Here is a 20,857-nt window from a genome sequence, read left to right as displayed (position 1 = left end):
GAGTGGAGGCTTCTGTATGGGGTTGTAATGTTTAATCGTATGAGGCTCAGTCAGTTTAGCACAGCATGGGGTCATGTTTTGTTTGGCTCTTTATTTCTTGGTTTGTGCCAGCTATTATCTTCTTGCTAGGGGACAAACTGTACTCCTGAGAGCTCAGATTGTAGGAATCAACAGCAAATGCTTACAGGATGTTTTATAAAGAAAGTAGCTGCTGGCTTTTGAATGGAAGAGGCAGGCTAGAACGCCAGGCTAATTGTTCTCTGCAATGGTTTTCTTTAGTGGCTGTTTCATTAACATCCTTAATTTGCCTATGAGAGATAACTTACACGTTACTAATTGAGAACATCATGCTACTTATTCACTCTGTGCATCCTGGGAAGAGAATCAGGAGGCAAAGAATTCTGCTGATGAAAATGACCAAAGGCATTTTCTCTTTTGTTCTAGAAGCAGATTTTTAAACTTCAGTCCCAATAGTCAGCATGGGGCCCTTAGTCATAAGTGTTAGTCAATAGCCTGAGGATCATGAGTGGGGATTACTACAAACTAATTCATATCTGGAGAGAAAATCTGAAATATTTAGGCTGCAAACTCAGTTCTAAAATGTTATGTTACTTGATTTTATAAAGATGAAAAACCACACATAGAGTTAGAAACAATAAATCAGGCAAAGATGCTTTGAAATAGGAGTGAACAACTGGCCCACAATGGGACAATTCAAATGTAAGAGAACAAAACAAAAACCAGATATTGTTGTGGCTTAAAATGTCAGAAACATCTTTTTAACAAACATCTTTTAAAAAACTCTCTATCCACTGTACAGATGAGTTAACTGAGGGGAACAGATTGGCTAAGTAGCTTTCCCAATTCATACAGATGTGCTAGGATTTGAACCCAGGCAGTCTGACTCTGGACCCATGCTCTTATCAAGGATATACTTACTACCTTCCATTCTATGAAGCATTTTTCATGTCTCTTTATTGCTCAGGTGGTATGGAGGGAGCAGATTGGATTTAGTTTCAAAGGCAAAATAGGGGGAACGATATATTGATGTTTTGCCAGACTTTGGAAGATTGTGTTGGCAAAATTCAAGAGTTCAACCTTATTGTTAAGAATGTGGGTGGTTTTATGCGACTTTTAGAAAACCACTCACTTCTGGATGTGTGTGACTCATTGAGAAGCACCCCTCATACTCCCTTTTTTCCCCATTTGCTAAAAGTAATCTCCTATATGCCAGTGTTCCCCAGGGTTTGAATGAAGGGTTTAAGCCACTATTAAATACTGTCTGAGGAGAGCAAATCTCTGCTTTTGATTAGAATGTTTAAAGATCCAGAGGCTCTCCTCTTTCTTATGTGGACTCTCTCTAGTCTGGTTCTGCCCCTAAAGACCACAACAATGGCCCTTTCTTACTGGATCACAGGGTGGAGATGTAGAGTGAGCATGAACTTGCAGAAGAATCAGACTGGACTTAAGCACTAGTATGAACGACCTGCCAATGCAGGAGACATAAGAGACACAGGTTCCATCCCTGTGCAGGTCCCCTGGAGGAGGAAATGGCAACCCACTCCAGTATTCTTGCCTAGAGAATCCTCATGGACAGAGCAACCTGGCAGGCTACAGTCCACAGAGTCAAAGAGTCGGACACAACTGCAGCGACTTAGCATGCGTGGAAGCTTACTAGCTGTGTGACTTTGGGTTAGTTATTAAATCTTGCTCAGTCCCATTTGATTCTTTTATAAAAGGAGGATAAGAACCCCTACTCTGAACCACAGAAACCATTAACTAAGGCATTGCACTGAGGTTGTATTACTTAATAAGGACACTGTTAAAAGACTACAGTTGAATCCAGCTTGTATTTTACAACCTAAGAGCATCAAATCTAGGTCATTTATCTAGCACTTTGTAAAGAGGGATATTGCATGTTCTTTATGATTCTGGTGTGTTTTTTAAAAAGCATTTATTAAAAAATTCTTTACTGTGGACCTACTATGCCCAAAAAGCATTATAGGAATCATTACAATACTATTAACATTGTACCATGTCAGCTGTATTTCCTTAAAATTTCAATAGTTGAATCTTGAAGTTTTATAATATTTTATCACATATTCAAGTTATTTGTATGAAATATTGATCTAAGATTTTTTTCAAATCACTATCAAGTGAACTGCATACATGGTAAAAGATATTAAGAGAAGTACCCTGAAATTTACAATTTACATGAGAAGCAAAACCTGAAATTTTTAAATTGAACATATTTTGGATGGCTAGAAAGAAATAATTGGGTTGCAGTATTCAAATCTTGGTCTGATTCTGGAAACCTCAAATTACTCCTGAAATATTTGCTCCAACTTTGTGGTCTTTAGCCTAATTCTGTACCTGTGTGAAGAATGCTTTCATGGAGAATAGCTATGTGCCTAAGCTTCTACTCAAGGCTCTTAGGGTTTACTGTTTTTATCCAGTTAGAACTACTGGCCATTTAGGTGGACTTCAGGAGGAAGATCAGAGGGCCAAGCAGTTATAAAAGGCAGAGGATCACTGGAGTACTAGGGAATTAGACATCAAAGTACAGGAGGTGAAATTTTTGCAGAGGGAGGAGTAGAGAAGGAAAGAAAATGAGAAAGGAAGCATAAAGAGAGTAAATACTGAAAAGCTTGCCTCTCAATTTGATAAAAATCTACTAATTTTAAGAGGTGGTATTGTTTGAAGAAAGGAAACAACTGACATCTCTAAATAGTGTTGGAAGAAAGCAAGCATTTCCAAGTTAACAAGAGTATCATCATCAACATCAAGTAATACAAACCTCTGAGGTCACAGAGGTAAGAATAAATACCTAGCAAGCACAGATGGAGGTGTTAAGGTCAAGTATGCTGCTGCTGCTGCTAAGTCGCTTCAGTCGTGTCCGACTCTGTGCGACCTCAGAGACGGCAGCCCACCAGGCTCCCCCATCCCTGGGATTCTCCAGGCAAGAACACTGGAGTGGGTTGCCATTTCCTTCTCCAATGCAGGAAAGTGAAAAGTGAAAGTGAAGTCGCTCAGTCGTGCCCGACTCTTAGCGACCCCATGGACTGCAGCCTTCCAGGCTCCTCCTCATGGGATTTTCAAGGCAAGAGTACTGGAGTGGGTTGCCATTGCCTTCTCCGAAGTCAAGTATATCTGGGTTTAAAACCTGCCTGTTATTTACTAGCTATGTGATTTGGGGTAAATTAGTTAATATTTCCTCATCTGCGATGAAAGGATATGAATACATATCTCATACATATTTAGAATAACTAAAGGACATAATTTTTGTAGTATTTGACACAGGGCATGCCATAAAATTGATATGAAGCATTAAAATATGTTTCTACTTAGAGTCATTAGTGATCTCTGGTTAATTAGTTAATTGAAGCACTTGTTTAAAGGATAGGTGATAATTGTTTTTTGACCTCAGAGTGCTGAATGAGACATTATAGTGGCAAATGAGCTCTTGCTTTGCCACAGAGTATAGTGACAACACACTAATATGTCTAATACATTATCCTTTAATTAATAGAGAATGGCACAACAGTTTGTTTATATGACCAATTAACTGAATGACCAGGTTTCAGGGATGTACTATACCGAGATTAATCAAATAAAGGTTGGATTGATGGCCAACAGCTGTGAAGCTGGCATACTAAAATACCCTTCTTGAAGAGACACCTGTTAAAAGGACACCTTAGCATAACATCAAAATGCACTTGGGAATGTCAGAATCCTTTCTCTACAAAATAACATATTTTGGATGATTTTTTGGCCAACTATATTTCTCAGATCTGCATTTGCTTCTTGAAATTATTTAAAAACCTTAAAAAAGTTTTTCCTACAATAAGAAGGACTAACATTTGGCAAAGGACCTGAAGTAAAGCCTAGAAGACTTGCAAAATCAGTATTCTAGAGCATTCCTTAAGGTTCAAATGAGAACATTCAGTTTGCATTTCTCTTCAGAGACCCTGACTGCAATATGTGCCTAGAAGATTAGTAAATGTTCTTAGTTTGTCCAAATATTGATCCCTCATTTGTCTTATTCATGGTTTCTAAACATTTCAGTTAGTAGATACTCCATAATTGACTGAGCATTAATTCAGCCCAAAAGATAATGCTTTTATATAACAGAAAAATGCAAAGCAAGGAAAGTTTCTTTACTCACAAGACATTGTTATTACTTATTTAAACTATTGTCCACACAAGAGGATGATTAAAAAATGGTGGTCTTTAAGTACAGAATAACATCTGCTTGCTTGAACTTTGGCTACACCTTCATACTGTTATATTTAAAAGTATTCTCTATGTTTTGAGGTTTCATCAAGTTTGATTTCCAGTTCTTCTCTATAGTTTCAGTCTAAATGGATTGTTGGCTTGGAGGTCTGAAGTCTGGGCTTCTGTTTTTCTCTAATTGTCTTTCTAAACTCACTGTGCTTGTGTGCTTAGTTGCTCAGTCGTGTCTTGACTCTTTGTGACCCATGAAGTGCAGCCCACTGGGCTCCTCTGTCCATGGGACTTCTCAGGCAAGAATACTGGAGTGGGCTGCCATTTCCTTCTGCAGGGGATCTTACCCTTCCAGGATAGAATGTGCATCTCCTGTGTCTCCTGCCTGCATCGCAGGTGGATTCTTTACCTGCTGAACCATCAGGGAAGCCCCTTACCTGAGCTGTTATACACTTTGATGGAAAAAAAAATCAAATAATAAATGATTTCCTCAATAAAGTAAGTATAAAGTACTTTAGCAGTCTGAAAAAATAAGACATCAGCTCATAACACTAACAGCCAATTCCCTGACTCAGGGCTGGGAAGCAAGTGTTCTGGTGGCTCAGCAGAGAGGCAGCCTCTGTGCACTGATGGCAAGACAGCAGCCTCTGCCCTCTCTCAACTCTGGTCCCTCACAGAGCTGTGGTGCAGGGACCCTGCACATCTTGGCAGGGGCCAGGCATGAGGCTCGCACAGAACAGGGCTCCATGGGTCCTGCAGCTGCTGCCCTGCTCTGTATTTGTGACAGATTTCTAAGCAGCTGCCATAACTGCTTTGGAACCCGAATGAAATGGCAGCTGCCAAAGGCTGTGGGCCCCAGCTGAGCTGCTCTGTGCCGTTTCACCACCCACATATGCTTTATTTGAGAAGAGAGTATTTGAGAGGTGCAGAGGGAGAGATTTTTCTTAGCTATGGCTTCAGAAGATGCATTTGGTTTTCCAGAGGTGGAGAGTAGAGCTGCTCAGCAGAAAAAACGTTAAGAATAAAACTCCTAAGGGTCAAGGTAAATGAAGTTCCCAAAGTGTGAAATATAAAGAAGATAAAATTAAGCTACTTGACAATTCAGCAATGTGTCATCTGTCCATACACAAAAAGGTCCAGTTAAGGACTAAGGCGAGCAAAAAAGTTCATGTTAGTTACGACAGTACAGTCCGTCGCCAGAGCTATTGTTACCCTCTAGTTCTCTCTACATGAACAGAATGCTCTCTCCCGTCGTGAAACAGACTCGGCTCCGGTTTGACGACAATTTTCCTCATTGTGCGCGCCCCTGTGGAGAGATGCACTTCCAGACGTCCCTTGCTCAGGAAGATCGCATAATAGACCTGCAACAGCAAATGGTTATTGAAGACGAAAGGAGTCTCATCTACGACTTAGCTTAGTTACCTGAAAGAACGGCAGATTCATCTGCTCTGAGAGCTTACCTGAGAAGTTAAGACTCAATATTTTCTTACAGGGTATTTAAAGCAGCTGGAAATAGCTTTACAATCACTTACCATTTTTGCTTGTTAGGTGATGTGGAATGGGAGATAGTAAGGGAGCCATCTCTGCAAAGCAGATTTGCCATGCTGAAAGGAACAGCTGTGCTCGCATTGGGCTTCTAATTCATGAAACCCATCAGGAAACAAAGGGGGTTAATAAAACCCCTCTCCCTTGCATTCACAGATGGACTGCTAGCTTCTGGAAATCAGGTCTCACTCCCACTTCAGGGCATTTTGAGGGTTTAGATTTCAATGCCTTCTCCAGGCTGGTGGAATGGATTGCTATCACCAACACCTAACTTGTCTCCCACATTTAGAAAGAAGGCAGACAATTTTTCATCCACAAACACAACTGCTTTCTTCTTGTCACTGTTACTATAGCAACAGTGTGGTTTTTGAGATCAGTTTGTGAGCCCCAGGGAGCAAACTGAATGCAGTCCTCATCCCCAAAGCTGACACCACCGTATGCTCCTTTTCTAGTGGGGCACGGGCCCCCCTGCCACACACCATCAGTCGGTCCTCCATGAGTCACCACAAGGCGGTGGAGATGGTTTCAGTCAAACGTCACAATGTCTCCAACAGTTTGCAAAATCGGCTGTGTTGCTGCGTGTTCCATGCAAAATGGCCAGAGGACCTGGATTAGTGTTGCTATCCATCAGAAAGGGGCAACTGCCATCTAAGCACTCAATTAAAGTTGTTTTTTTTTAAGCTGATTGAGGTCTCAAACCCCGTTAGCAGAACATAATCACAAATGTGATTGTGAGTATCAAAACTGGTAGCTTTGAAAAATAAAGTATGTCATTTAACCAGTTTGATTCTACAACAGAAATGAGTTATTTAATATTGTTTCCTCTTTTGGACAGCAATAACAGTGATATTTTAAAACAGATATTCATTAAAATGTTGAAGCATTAACATGTTATTTCTAATTTGTACTATAGCACTTAATATCTTCTCATTTTAATTGTTTTAATGAAAAAGTTTTATTTTAAGAACTATCCTGACAACTGATGATTCAAGCCTATTTATTTGGTTCTGATGAGGAGAAATCTGAAACTGAGAGGTGGTATTTAGTTACTTGACTGTGATCCAGGGCACAGATATCCTTTAGTGAAAATCTATCTCAGAAGGTTTGATCTGGTCCTTTCATTATAATAACTGGCTTATTATTTACATTTATTATAATAAATTTTTTGTTTTTTGGATTAAAAGGCAAAGACTTTAGGAGAACATTTTTAGTATACTTATTTTGTACTTGTTATGCACAATATAAAATGAGATAAAACATTACTTCTTCTTCCTCTAATTTTCAAAAAAAAATTTTTTTTTTTTTTTTGCCTTCCCAAACAAATTAGTTTCTTCCTTAAGGTCATAGGTTATCCTTTTACATTTTCTTCTAAACATTTTAAGGTTTTTTCCTTTCATATTTAAAACTTTAATTAATTGGGAATTAATTTTCTGTTTAACATGAAATAGAAATTACTTCATTATTTTTTTCTAAATGGATAATGAATTGCCCCAGAATCATTCCCTGAAAGGTTCACTTTTTTCCCTGATGAAGTTCAATGCCACCTACTCCCAAATGTCATTTCCATCTATATTTGGCTCTCTCTTACGTTCTACCGAAACAGAGTTATCCATGTATGAAAACTACACAACCATGATTCAAAACTGCTAGAACAGTCCTCCAACTTATTCTATTTCATAACTTTCTTGGACTTTTGATATTAATTTTAGAATTTGTTCTGATTTACAAAAAGATAACGTGATATTCTCATTGAAGGCAAACCTGCATATGATTTTATGGAGAATTGAAATATTTTTAACACTGAGTCTTTCCATTAACATAATGACTTTATTAAGTAGTCTGTTATACATTTTCAATAAATTTTATATTTTTCCAGTATAGGTCTTATGTTTGTTTTATTTCTTGTTAAATTATATATTTTTTTCTTGTACTATATTTATTAATTCTTTTCTTATTGCATTGGCTAAAACCAGTATAGCAATAATATTTATCTTTTGTTGGGCTTGATTTTATAGGAAATTTTTATGTTTTCCTATCATTCTCTTTTTAATTTACTGTCTTTTGTTATTGTTATTTTTGATCAGGAATTGGTGTTTAGCTACAAGTGTTCTCTATGTCTAGTAAGATGATTATATGATTTTTCAGACTTTCTAATATCAAACCAACTTTGTGTTCTGTAGATAATGCAAGTTACTCATGGTTGCACATTTTTGGATTTTATTTGTTAGTGCAGGTGAATGACATGAGGTACTGACCCTCCACAGTCAAAAATCAGAGCATAACTTATAGTTGGCCCTCCCTTTACTCAGTTCCTCCATATCAGATATTCTGCATCCTCAGTTTCAGTCAACCTTGGACCATGTAATACTGTTGTATTTACCATTGAAGAAAAAATTCACATACAAGGGGACCTGTGTGATCAAACTCATATTTTCAAGGGTCAACTGTATTTTGTTATTTTCTTTTTTTGGTGGTGGGGAGAAAAGAATATTATTACATACTATTATTAAATAGTGGTTTAACTTATTAAACTTTAAATGATAAAAGTGATTTTAAGAATCCTATAATCACAAACAATACAACCTGATTTACAGGGATGCATGCATATTTATAAAGGACATGTTTATAAAGTACTCTATTCTTTGGCCATGGCAGACTAGGTAATTCCTAAGAACCCTTTCACTGAGAAAAACTAGATTAAAAGGAAAAAATGTGTTATCTTTAAAAGTATGGTTGAAAGTACTGGAGGAATATCCATGCAGTAAAGACTTATGTTGCCTAGACGTGGACAACTAAGACCTAGCTTTTAACAGAATTAAATGGCTAGAGGGCAGGAAACAGAAGTTCACAAAGCAGACTCTGTGTAGGCTTTATTTTGATGTCACTCTTGTGACACTGCGTTGGTTGTGTTTTTTTGTCTTCTCCTATCCAGGTCCATTCTTTGCTTTCTTGGTGTCCAGAGAAGGTGGAGCAGTTAGGCGCCAACAGACTGCATCATGTTAGCTAGTGAAACTGATCCAAAGGGAATTTAAATTTAAGGGTCCCCCATCTGGATATCTACAGGGTTGGTAGGAAACTAGACTTAGAAGAGAATACTAATACAATTTGAATATATTTTAAGCATTCTCTCTTTATATGTTCAAACACATATGATATATGGATGTAAATACAAGTGCACCTACACGTAGAATTGACCAACAGAAAAATCCTTGGGGAGATAATTGTCCTAAGAAGATGATAATAGGAATAAATGATACAAATTTAAAAAATACAAAGACAATTTATAAATCCTAAATGCCTCTCCTGGGTCTCTTTGTAAAATAATTGTTTTATATAAGCACTAGGGGAAATGCATTATTAATTAGGTGTTGTATTTTTTATTAACTATTATTTTATTTTTATTGTATTAATTAGGTGTTGTAATTACCTGTCCAGTTTGCCGTCGTTTTCTCCTAGGCGGAATGGGTGTCCCTCCACTTCCCAAGAGAATGATCCCAGATTCATTCTTGGTGCTGAAGGACAGATTGATTTCTGTTCCAACATCAATAGGCACAGGAGACAGCTCTACAAAACCAGGCTTGGGGAAGCTAACTGTGTAAACGTTCTTCGGGTAAAAGGAAAGAAGGGAAGAAAGCATTAGAAATGAATGAACACTTAGTTTCTCCATCTCACTCACCTTTCTCAATGCACTCAAAGTTACTATGAAACATATTGTCATGCATGACAACTCAGAATGCGTGAAAACTCAGTTACACTTAAGAGCAACTGAAGAAATATTATTCCAAACTGCAACATTTAATTTTCTGAACAGTTTAAGTTAAAATAAAACTTTGGGGTTCTGCTTTTATTCTAGAATTTTTGATTTGAAATATAAAAGACTATTACTGATTAGCACTAGTAGGTAACATTTTCTTCTGATTTAAATCTGTCTTGCTAAATCTTCCTTGAAAACACTCTCATTGATCCCTTGAATCCTTTTACCAACTAATTGCTTATGTTTTATAGCTAAGTCTGACCATGGTCTCTGTCTGCATTCTTTCTCAGTGATGAGTTGAGGGTAAAGATGTTCATTGCTACTAAATGTATAAAGACACTCTGGAGGAATTTTTTAAAAATCAGATACAATTTAAATTTTAAAAATAAATATTTCATAGTTTAATTTTCTTAAAATGAAAACAGTATCAGTCTTTGCTGATGAAATTGAAACAGTAACATTGTAGACAGTAACAAAGTACAAAAAGTAAGAGTGTAAAAATCACTCCCGTCCCAAAGCTGTGTAGAAGCATATAACTTTCTTTCGATATAATCAATTCATTCACGGATTCATGCAGCCATGCAGTCATTCACTTGTTTTATCTTTTACAGCCTTGCTCCTTTCCTTTCTCCTCCTCTCTATATTCATACTGAATCATGCCAGGTACGTTCATTTGTGACTCCTTTTCCTCACTTTATATGCGGGGGTATCTCTGTCAGTAAATTTAGATTTCAATCTCACTTTTAGTAGCAGGTCATTCCATTGTAGGAATGTGCAAGGATTTATTTAAGCAACCCCCTGTAGTTGGGCATTTATAGTGCTTAAAATGTTCATTTGAAAAGTCCTGGATTTTGCTGGAGTGAAAACAAGGAATCTTTTAATGCAGGATATTCCCCCCCACAGTGTTCCAGGCTAAGTTAAGTGACATAAATGTTGTAAAATGTATAATCTGTTTTCAATTCCAATTTTCAAGTCATAGAGTCTTGGATAGTTCAAATAAAACTACTGTGAAGACTTTTTAATATTTATCAAATATTTCAATTTCTGCTTCATATTTTAGTAGCAAATAATTCCTGGTTACTGAAAAGTACCTTTACAGAACCATCATTTCCATGTATACAGGCTATTCATTTTCTGGACAGTTTTCCATTCTTATGTATATATATCTTTTGCATGTGGATGAGAGTCAGGCTTTGGAAGATTAAAACTCTGAGCAAAAAGAGGTCAGTATGGATTCTTAGAGATTAAATTCTGTATATACTTTCCTTTTTCCTATTCCCAAGCTTCTCAGGGTGGGTATCTATAGCTACTTGCAAGTCAGGGACTGTAACCAGGCACAATGAAGACCCCAAAAGTTCTGTTCCAGTCTTTAAACCTCATAGCTCAGTAGGGATTTTCTCTTTTTTCCCAAATCCCTTCATCTCCCATCACAATGCTTTAAAATAATTTTAACTGGAGGAAGCAGCTAAAATGAAAAGTTTGGTCATATCAGGATAATTAAAAATTTGTAAGTATGATATATTTATAGACTTCTCTGGTGGCTAAGACGGCAAAGCGTCTGCCAACAATGTGGTAGACCTGGGTTCGATCCCTGGGTTGGGAAGATCCTCTGGAGAAGGCAATGGCAACCCACTCCAGTACTCTTGTCTGGAAAATCCCATGGATGGAAGAGCCTGGTAGGCTACAGTCCATGCGGGTCACAAAGAGTCAGACACAACTGAGCGACTTCATCTTACCTTACCTATGATATATTTACCATTTTATTTTTATTTATGTTTAAAAAACTACTTTTTATTGATTTATTCACTTTTGGCTGCTCCGGGTCTTTGTTGCTGCGTGCACACTTTCTCGAGCTGCAGTGAGCTGGGTACTCTTAAGTTGCTGTGTGGGCTTCTCACTGTAGTGGCTTCTCTTGTGGAGCATGTGTTCCAGTGCACACGTTCAGTAGTTGTGGGGCATGGGCTTATGCTCGGAAGCATGTGGGACCTTCCTGGACCAGGGATGGAACCTGTGTCCCCTGCACTGGCAGGCAGATTCTTAACCACTGGACTACCATGGAAGTCTGGCATTTTCTTTTTGAAAACAAACTCATTACTTTTATAATTCCAGACGGTGACTGCAGTGATGAAATTAAAAGATGCTTGCTCCTTGGAAGAAAAGCTATGACCAACCTACACAGCATATTAAGAAGCAGAGACATTACTTTGCCAACAAAGGTCCATCTAGTCAAAGCTATGGTTTTTCCAGTAGTCATGTAGGGATGTGAGAGTTGGACTATAAAGAAAGCTGAGCGCAGAAGAATTGATGCTTTTCAACTGTGGTGTTGGGGAAGACTCTTGAGAGTCCCTTGGACTGCAAGGAGATCTAACCAGTCCATCCTAAAGGAAATCAGTCCTGAATATTCATTGTAAGGACTGATGCTGAAGCTGAAACTCTAAGACTTTGGCCATCTGATGCAAAGAACTGACTCATTTGAAAAGACCCTGGTGCCGGGAAAGATTGAGGGCTGGAGGAGAAGGGGGTGACAGATGATGAGATGGTTGGATGGCATCACCAACTCGATGGACAGGAGTTTGAGCAAGCTCTGGGAGTTGGTGATGGACAGGGAAGCCTGGTGCGCTACAGTCCATGGGGTTGCAGAGAGTCAGACATGACTGAGCGACTGAATTGAATTGCAAAATTTACTAATATTCGATGATGATTATTATCCGATTTTATTGGGTTGATCAATAAGTTTGCTCAGGTTTTTTTGTAACATTTTATGGAAAAACCTAAACAAAACTTCTGACCAATCAATATAAGAGAGAAGAGCTGTGACTTGTGTTTCTCTCTCTTATGGGTTAGTGCCTATTGAAGAGTCAGTGCAGAATAGTCAAGTGGAATCAGGGGCTGCTAGACTGCTGCAGCAATAAAGAAAAGATACTGAAGATAACTGATAACAGGGGATTTTGCAGTCCCATCAAAGCCAAGTCTTTGCAGATGGTTCGCGCCGTGTGCCATTTTCAAAGAAAAGGAGGCTTGACTTCTAAGCTGTGGACAAGATGTTAAATACTAAAGATCATGGTATAAACTATTACTTGTTATTTGAGTAAACTCCTAACATATTCCAGAAAAAAATTAAGGTTGATAATAAAGCTATATAAAAGACACAACGGTAAACTGAATCTGATACAGACGACATGATAATGAGGAAAAGGCAAAAGTAGTACTGGAAAGAAGACAGAACCAGGAAAGAGATTAATATTGAAAAGTACATACTATGAAGTGCTGTGCATGTGCAAAGATAGTTTGGAATCTTTTATAATACTGTTTTCCTAAGTTTAGTTGATCATGATAAATTTTAGAAGTACTTCAATCTTGGTTTATCATTTATACAGAGCTAAGGCTAGGGTTGGGGCTTCCTGGTGGCTCAGTGGTAAAGAATCTGCCTGCCAGCACTGTTTACAATAGCCAGGACATGGAAGGAACCTAGATGTCCATCAGTAGATGAATGGATAAGAAAGCTGTGGTACATATACACAATGGAATATTACTCAGCTATTAAAAAGAATGCATTTGAATCAGTTCTAATGAGGCAGATGAAACTGGAGCCTATTATACAGAGTGAAGTAAGTCAGAAAGAAAAACACCAATACAGTATGCTGCTGCTAAGTCGTTTCAGTCGTGTCCGACTCTGTGCGACCCCATAGACGGCAGCCCACCAGGCTCCCCCGTCCCTGGGATTCTCCAGGCAAGAACACTGGAGTGGGTTGCCATTTCCTTCTCCAATGCATGAAAGCAAAAAGTGAAAGTGAAGTCGCTCAGTCGTGTCTGACTCTTCGCAACCCCATGGACTGCAGCCTACCCGGTTCCTCCATCCATGGGATTTTCCAGGCAAGAAGACTGGAGTGGGTTGCCATTGCCTTCTCCACCAATACAGTGTATTAAGGCATATATATGGAATTTAGAAAGATGGTACGATGACCCTATATGTGAGACAGCAAAAGAGACAGAGATGTAAAGAACAGACTTTTGGACTCTGTGGGAGAAGGCAAGGGTGGGATGATTTGAGAGAATAGCATTGAAACATGTATATTATCATATGTGAAATAGATCACCAGTCCAGGTTCGATGCATGAGACAGGGTGCTCAGGGCTGGTGCACTGGGATGACCCTGAGGGATGGGATGGGGAGGGAGGTGGGAGGGGGGTTCAGGATGGGGAACACATGTACACCCATGGCTGATTCATGTCAATGTATGGCAAAAACCACTACAATATTGTAAAGTAATTAGCTTCCAATTAAATAAATTAAAAAAAAAGAATCTGTCAATGCAGGAGATATGGGTTCAATTCTTGGGTCAGGAAGATCCCCTGGAGTAAGAAATGGCAGCCCACTCCAGTATTCTTGCCTGGGAAATTCCATGGACAGAGGACCCTGTTGGGCCACAGTTCAAGGGGTCGCAAAAGAGTTGGACACGACTTAGCGACTAAAGAGCAACAAGACTAGGGTCAGTAGGAATTTAAAACAGATAAACAAGGACTGGTCCCTGTAATAGACCCAAACTAAGTAAGTGAAATCTTATATGAAGGTATTTAGGAAGCCATTAAGAAGAGACCAACCTCCAGTGAACATCCTTTGGTAACACCAACATAATCAGGGCTGCTAAGTATATTGTATGGAGTTCTTGAAATTTCGATATCTTTGAGGCAACCAGAATATTTCCTCACATTTACTTCTGGCCTGTTGAAAAGTTAAATGGAAAATAAAAGCAATATCATTAGGACAATGGCAGTATAGTGTCTGTGACTATTGGATGCAAGCCATATGGAGCAAACTGATGCACAGGCAGGCGTATGTCTCTCAAACTGTGCACAGGTGCACACATGGACCCAGAAAGCTATGCTTCCATTAGCTACTGGTTGGATAAGTGGATATTAGCACCAACTTGCACAAGGAGTCTTTATGTAGCTCTTCCTTCTCTCCTTTTAAAAAATAATCTCAACTATTGCATTTAAATACAAGGTATAGAAATTAACTGACTTCTTTTGAAGTGCTTCATATGCATAATGAAATGTGTTTGTTTTTTTCCACCCAAGAGCAGATACTTGTACAGGACAGCATAATCATACTATATAACGAAAAACATTAAATAAAATCTTGCTCAAAATTTAAAAATCTGGAAACATTTATTTTGAAAAGATAATATTTCTGACATTGAGACTTTTTTTGAGGGTTTAACTGAGAATAAGATAATGTCATATTTCTCTTTAAAAATTTTAAGTCAAATAAAACCTGAGAAACATTCTTTTGGATTACAGTTTCAAAAAAGATACTTTAAGTTTACAAATTGACCCTAAAGTACTTATTCTGTATTGGAGCAGTAACAAAATAAAGCAACCAGAGGACAAAACATACGTTTAATTTTTCCAATAAAGTTGAAAATGGCTTCAACACCCAAAAGACACTTGAATATTTACTTTTTTGCTTACTGCTTCTTAAAAAAGGATAAACATGCTAGCATGCAGTAAGTGCTTGATAAACACAAGCTAACAGGATGTTAACGGTGACACTTTTTTCATCTATAGCAGCACTGTCCAGTAGAACTTTCTGTGATGATAGAAATATTCTTTCCTGCGCTGTCCAAATCAGTAAGGAGTAGCCATATATGTCTGCTGACACTTGAAAAGTAGCTCGTGCCAATGAGAACCTGGATTTTTATTGCTATTTAATTTTCTTTCTTTTTCTTTTTTTGGAGACACTGCATGGCATATAGGATCTTAGTTCCCCAACTAGGGATCAAACTCATGCCCCCTGAAGTGGGAATGCATAATCTTAAACACTGGACAGCCAGGGAAATACCATTAAAAAATTTTTTTTTCTTTAACTTAAAGCTAAATAGCCACTGTGGCTAGTGGCTACCATATTGAATGGTGCAGGTCAACAGAAATAGAAAAAGGAATACTTTTTTTAATGTTAATAAGCAACTCTAGGGGTTTCCCTGATGGCTCAGTGGTAAAGAATCCACCTGCAATGCAGAAGCTGCAGGAGATGCAGGTTTGATCCCTGGGTGGGAAAGATCCCCTGGAGGAGGAGGGCATGGCAACCCACTCCAGTATTCTTGGCTGGAGAATCCCATGGACAAGGAGCATGGTGGACTACAGTCCATAGGGTCACAAAGAGTTGGACATGACTGAAGTGACTTAGCATGCACGCAAGCAAGCAACTCTAAAAAGTGTCCAATCAATACCAAGATATTATACTTAGTAGGATAATGATTAACTCTCTCCTCACTGTCCCATGGTGGCAGGATTCCTTTTTCTGCCTTAATAAAAAACATATGACATGAGGACAAACAGGGAGGCCAGCAAATCAGACCCCTGGCAGTGTGTATCCGGTGATTTATCTCATGCCGGGTATTTGTTCTGTTTCTTTCTCTCTGGGACTGTTTTATTTTCTTTGATCATTTCCACTTGTTCCCAAGGTCTTCCCCTTCTGTTCGGTCAGCTGGTTATTACAAATACATGCCAGCTGGACAGTGAGAATCTTGCTTATATACTTCCTGTATAAAGTGAAGGAAGCCAGTGAACTTCATTCTCAGCATTCATTTGCTTCTATGTTTGTTGAGAGGAGGTCTGATTTATCACGAGTTTCTCAGAGGTCTTATCAATAAAATAAATCACTCCTACAAGTTACACACTTCATTGTTTCAGGGAAATACAAAGAACCATTTCAAAACACAATGATTCAGCAGGCTCAACATTATGAAAATCACAGGGGAAAAGTAATCACATATGGTGATCAGACTCCTAATGGTAACCACAGGCCTCTGTTTCCTCTGTTTGCCTCAGAGGCAAAATTACAAAGCTACACAGTGTCATTCCAGAGCCTTATTAGCATATACTTTCATTGAAAGCCAGCCTTTGCCTTTTAGCCATCTCAGCAAACAGCACTTGACTGGTCCGTGATGCAACAACTTAGATTATTTTTTTCCACGCTTTCAGTTCTATATAGTCTAGTTTCTGGTATTAAACATCTAGCCTTTGCTTTAAAAATTTCTTTGATCAGCTCAGCTTCATTATGTCCTTTTGTGAAATTTGGCACTGTTAGGTTTTGAAATACCAAAACACTCAGCTGTAACTCTAGCCAGACGGCACCAGCCTTGCACACATCTCTGGGGTTTGATCAGCCACGTACAAGGGCTTGATGCTTAAAACTTCCAGGCTAATACTGCCCGCTTGCAAATCGGAATTGAAATGCTCCGGAGAAGCTAGGATGACTGTCTGCAAACTTTCTCATAGTTAATGCAAACACTTGTTTTACATACAGTATTTCTAGAGGCTCCTTTTATCTGACTCCATACCTAAATTCTAAATAAACAAGGCAATAAAGTAGCAGCTTTGCCAAGAGGTGCAAGGGCTATGTAAACATGTGCATCTTTGCAGGCTTGCAAAAAGCGATCAGGCAGTAGTAAGCGTTTGGGAGCACAGTTGCTTGTTCAGCAGAGAGTACAGTACCTGGGAGACCAGACTCTGAGGTTCAACCCAGAAAATCACTTTGTTCCCCAGAACTAGATTTGTGCCCATAAACTTGACCAGCTGCCCTTGGCCTGTGCTGCTGCAAGTGTGCACTAGAGGGCACTGTATGTGGGCTGTTGAACAAATAAGCAGAGCAAATTCATCATCACGGCTGGTGGAACAAGTCAAACTGCAGTTCTGTGATGGTGGGTAAGCAGCAGCATTTTTGTAAGCAAAGGGCAGCATGAGAATTATCTCAGAATGCATTACTTGCTGGTGAAATGTACTATGAATAAAGCTGGATAGGTGTCACTCTGCTTCTGCATCACCGCTTTATCTTAGAAGCCACATTGACCCAACCCATGCACTTGAAGAAAGCATGCATAAATTTAAATTTTACCTTGCTTTCATACTAGGTCAAAGGGAAGAGAAAAAAGTGATTTACTTATAATTGCATTTTCATTTAGTAAAACAATAAACTATAATCATAAATCTTTTAAAACAGCATTTCACAGAGATCTACAAAGGAAAGTAAAACACCACAAGAAAGGAAACCAGGCATATACCCTTGACTGTGACGAAAATAGAATCCAATGGTGACCATCTCCCACACTATTCTCTTAGAAAATTTTTATTTTGGAATTGAATTTAAAGCACTCATGTTTATCATTTTTATTAATGGAAAATGAACAAATGTTCCTGTGCTGTAATATTCATGAGTAGCTTATAAGGAGAGCTTATTGCCTTTTTGAACTTAGCTTGAACTTAATATATATGAAATAATTCATGTCCATCACATCTTTTGCACTTTATTATAAGAAGATCTTGCCTGTGGGTAAATTATAGCTATGAATGCATGGCTCCTTGAATAGCCACAAATATATGTCTCACAAATAAATGTCAAAAGATTGTTCTGAAATAATGTGTCATACCATAGAAATATTATAATTATGAAATGCTATACTGTGGAAGTTAAAAAAAACATTGTGGCAATAAAGACTCACTAGGTATGCAGTCTGCAAACTATTTAATAATACATAAACCCATCTCAGTTAAATTAATATATACACTTTTGTGGATAATTCCTAAAAATCACTTTACGGTAATTAAAACTACATTACCATCAGAATAGATGAAGCCATCTTTGGATAGCCTGATTTTGGCCACATTTAATTCACTCATAGAGAATTTAGTTAGTAATCTGGCAAAGTAAATCTTAGACTTGAACAATCTGCTAGATCCCCAGTATTTAAATAGTATCTGGAACATAGTAGATGCTTATCAAACACCTGTTGAATGAATAAATGGATTTTGGAGTAATAACTATGCTACTATTCAAATACATTGAATCTGCAATAATTTTTCTGACCAGACAATTAAAATCTATATTCCTAACACAAATACAATATCATGTGGATGAATGCAGAGCCAGTTTATCTGCATTAAGCTTATCAAATTATACACTTGATAAACTGAACAGGTGTCTGGTTTATGAATTTAGATGCAGAAAGAAACACAAATCTCTGTCTGCTCAATAGTATAGATGAGACTGAAGTTCTACTGCTCGTTTGAGAAATATGAAAAGAACTGACCATCATACTTTTCAGTTATTCTGAGACCATTCCAATTGTAATGTGTCTTTTTAGGGTAGAAACACCTAGGCAGGACTTTTGTAATCATAAAAAAACTAGCAAACTAAACAAAATAAAATGTAAAAATATGGTGGTCTATATTTATAGTAAATTCTTATGGTTTGGCCAAGTCTTCATCCCATCCAAATTAGATTCAATTACCTTTTATTGAGCACCAAGTACTCTATAACTTTTATTTCTTATAGGCTGTTTTGTAACAAGCAGGAGATTAATGAAATATCACATGAAATATTTTTTGACACTTTTTAATTACTTCTATTTATTTTGGAATTAATTAAACCATTAAACTAAATACATCTCCCCATCCTGCTATCTAAAAAATATATGTGAAGTTTTGAAAAATATTGACATGGGCAAGAACAACTAATACTGCTTTAGCATCAAGTACATGGGAAAGTTCCATTACACTATTATCATGCTTGTGCTTAGCCATCAAGTAGGTTACACTCACAGTATCCTGGAACTCTGACTAATTTTCAGAACACGCAGCAAAGTCAGTGCACCATTATTTCTGGTGAATGTACAGCGGAAAGCAATTACATTCAACTCCAGTTTCCACCTTTAATAACTTTTATAATTCTTTTTATCTCGTGACTGACTCTAAAGGTAACAGTGATTCCCATCCATCTCTTCAATAAAGATATCAAATTAATCTCTGGGTTTTAAATCCTGGTATTATTTTAACATGTAGCACAATTTTTTAGATATGGCATTTTCTGCAACTAAAGGTTATATGATATTCCTGTTATAATTAAACTTCAGAACTCTAGTGAGCATAGTGACCCCATTTAATTAAAACATAATCCTTAGCCCTAAATATACATCAAATTACCTCAAGTTTCTCAGTGTTGGCAGACCACCAAAATATATTTTGTCATCTGCTTTCAAGTCAAGACCGAAGTTGTTCCCAGGAGATGAAGTTGCTATGTTCTCCTCCTGGTTAGTATCAATATCTACAATTGATATGTTGGCTGCAAAGGAAGGAGAAAGTTTCACATTTTATTTGAGCAATACCAACCACATCTATATTATTTCTGTTTCTTCAAGATACTTTTACTTTAATTCTCAAATTAACACTATAACTATATACAGCTATTTAATAACTGCAGAAACTACAACATCAATAAAATACATTGTTATACGATCCACAAAGAAAGCATGAAAATAGTAGCCTGAACACAAACCAGTCAAGATAAAATAAAAATGTTTAGATGGACAACAGAGAACTCATTGACACAGTTTTCCATAATACAAGTAGTTAGAAAATAAAATTAATAAGTAATTAATAAGATAAATATCTAACTAGAAATCAGACTGTGATAAACACAATTTGTGATTCTGTCTGTACATTTCAGTATCCACAGAAGTACTGGGGCTGAGGATCATCCCTAGAGGAATGCGGATGAGGTGGTTGTGCCCGGAAGTGGAGAGATGGGAATGTTTGATTTTGCAAGATGATAGGATCCACATCCATTGTAAACTACATTTTAGATGGAGGATGCTGAGTGTTTCAAGAGAGGTACAGTTTTCATTGCTTATTGCTTTTCTCTCAGGTCTCTAAATGTACTTCCAATATGATGAGGATAAGAATTTAGAAATAGAAAGGAAAAAGGAAAAAAAGAAAGACTCTTCTCTGTTTAAACTGCTTTGTTCAGAGAGCAGATATGAACACTTTATCTCACTGATTTTTACCCTCTTTATTCTTAAGAGTCAGGCTAGGTTCTCTCTGAATTATGTGCTATCTCACCATAATATTTGCCTAGGCCCAACCTTAACTGCTTCATATATTTTGGATCCTTGATGCATACTGAGGCATCAGTTCATTAACAAGACAAATTTGGCCTTTAAATCTTTGCCGGATATAACATCTGAATTAGCAAGGGTCTAAAAATGGCCACTTGAACCAATGGGTTTTAAGGGCATTTTGAAGTGTTTATTCTTTGGAGCATTCATTTCTTGGATATTGCTGGATCAAATAAACATGACAAATACTAGGTTAAGCAAATTTAAACACAGATCTTAATTTTATGGCTGCTCAGATCTTGCAACACACTAATATGAAAAGTAATGCTCCAAAAAAGGGACACAGAACAAGAAGTATAAAAAAAAAAAAAAAAAGAACAAGAAGTATTTCTCAAGTTTGTTTGACCTTGAAATATTATTATTTTCTCCCAACTCACCACTTT

At 37.5% G+C, this 20,857-nt stretch overlaps 1 protein-coding gene across 2 annotated transcripts in view; it reads right to left on the bottom strand.

The window, feature by feature from the left end:
• LAMA2 (laminin subunit alpha 2) overlaps nucleotides 1-20,857 on the bottom strand; it is a 676,446-nt gene that overhangs the window by 24,647 nt on the left and 630,942 nt on the right. The window contains exons 52-56 of one of the 2 annotated variants that reach the window (XM_040238873.1): nucleotides 19,504-19,642; nucleotides 17,420-17,431; nucleotides 14,125-14,245; nucleotides 9,197-9,373; nucleotides 5,437-5,585 (exon numbers count right to left, since the gene is read on the bottom strand). In XM_040238873.1, the coding sequence (XP_040094807.1) occupies nucleotides 5,437-5,585; nucleotides 9,197-9,373; nucleotides 14,125-14,245; nucleotides 17,420-17,431; nucleotides 19,504-19,642 (598 nt within the window). The remainder of the gene's footprint in view (nucleotides 1-5,436; nucleotides 5,586-9,196; nucleotides 9,374-14,124; nucleotides 14,246-17,419; nucleotides 17,432-19,503; nucleotides 19,643-20,857) is intronic. The other variant, XM_040238874.1, reaches the window with a different exon arrangement.

The sequence above is a fragment of the Oryx dammah genome, unplaced genomic scaffold, assembly GCF_014754425.2.
Source record: "Oryx dammah isolate SB20612 unplaced genomic scaffold, SCBI_Odam_1.1 HiC_scaffold_4, whole genome shotgun sequence".
Classification (NCBI taxonomy): domain Eukaryota; kingdom Metazoa; phylum Chordata; class Mammalia; order Artiodactyla; family Bovidae; genus Oryx; species Oryx dammah.
The sequence above is the reverse complement of the archived record's forward strand: the minus strand, read 5'-3'. Positions and strand labels throughout refer to the sequence as shown.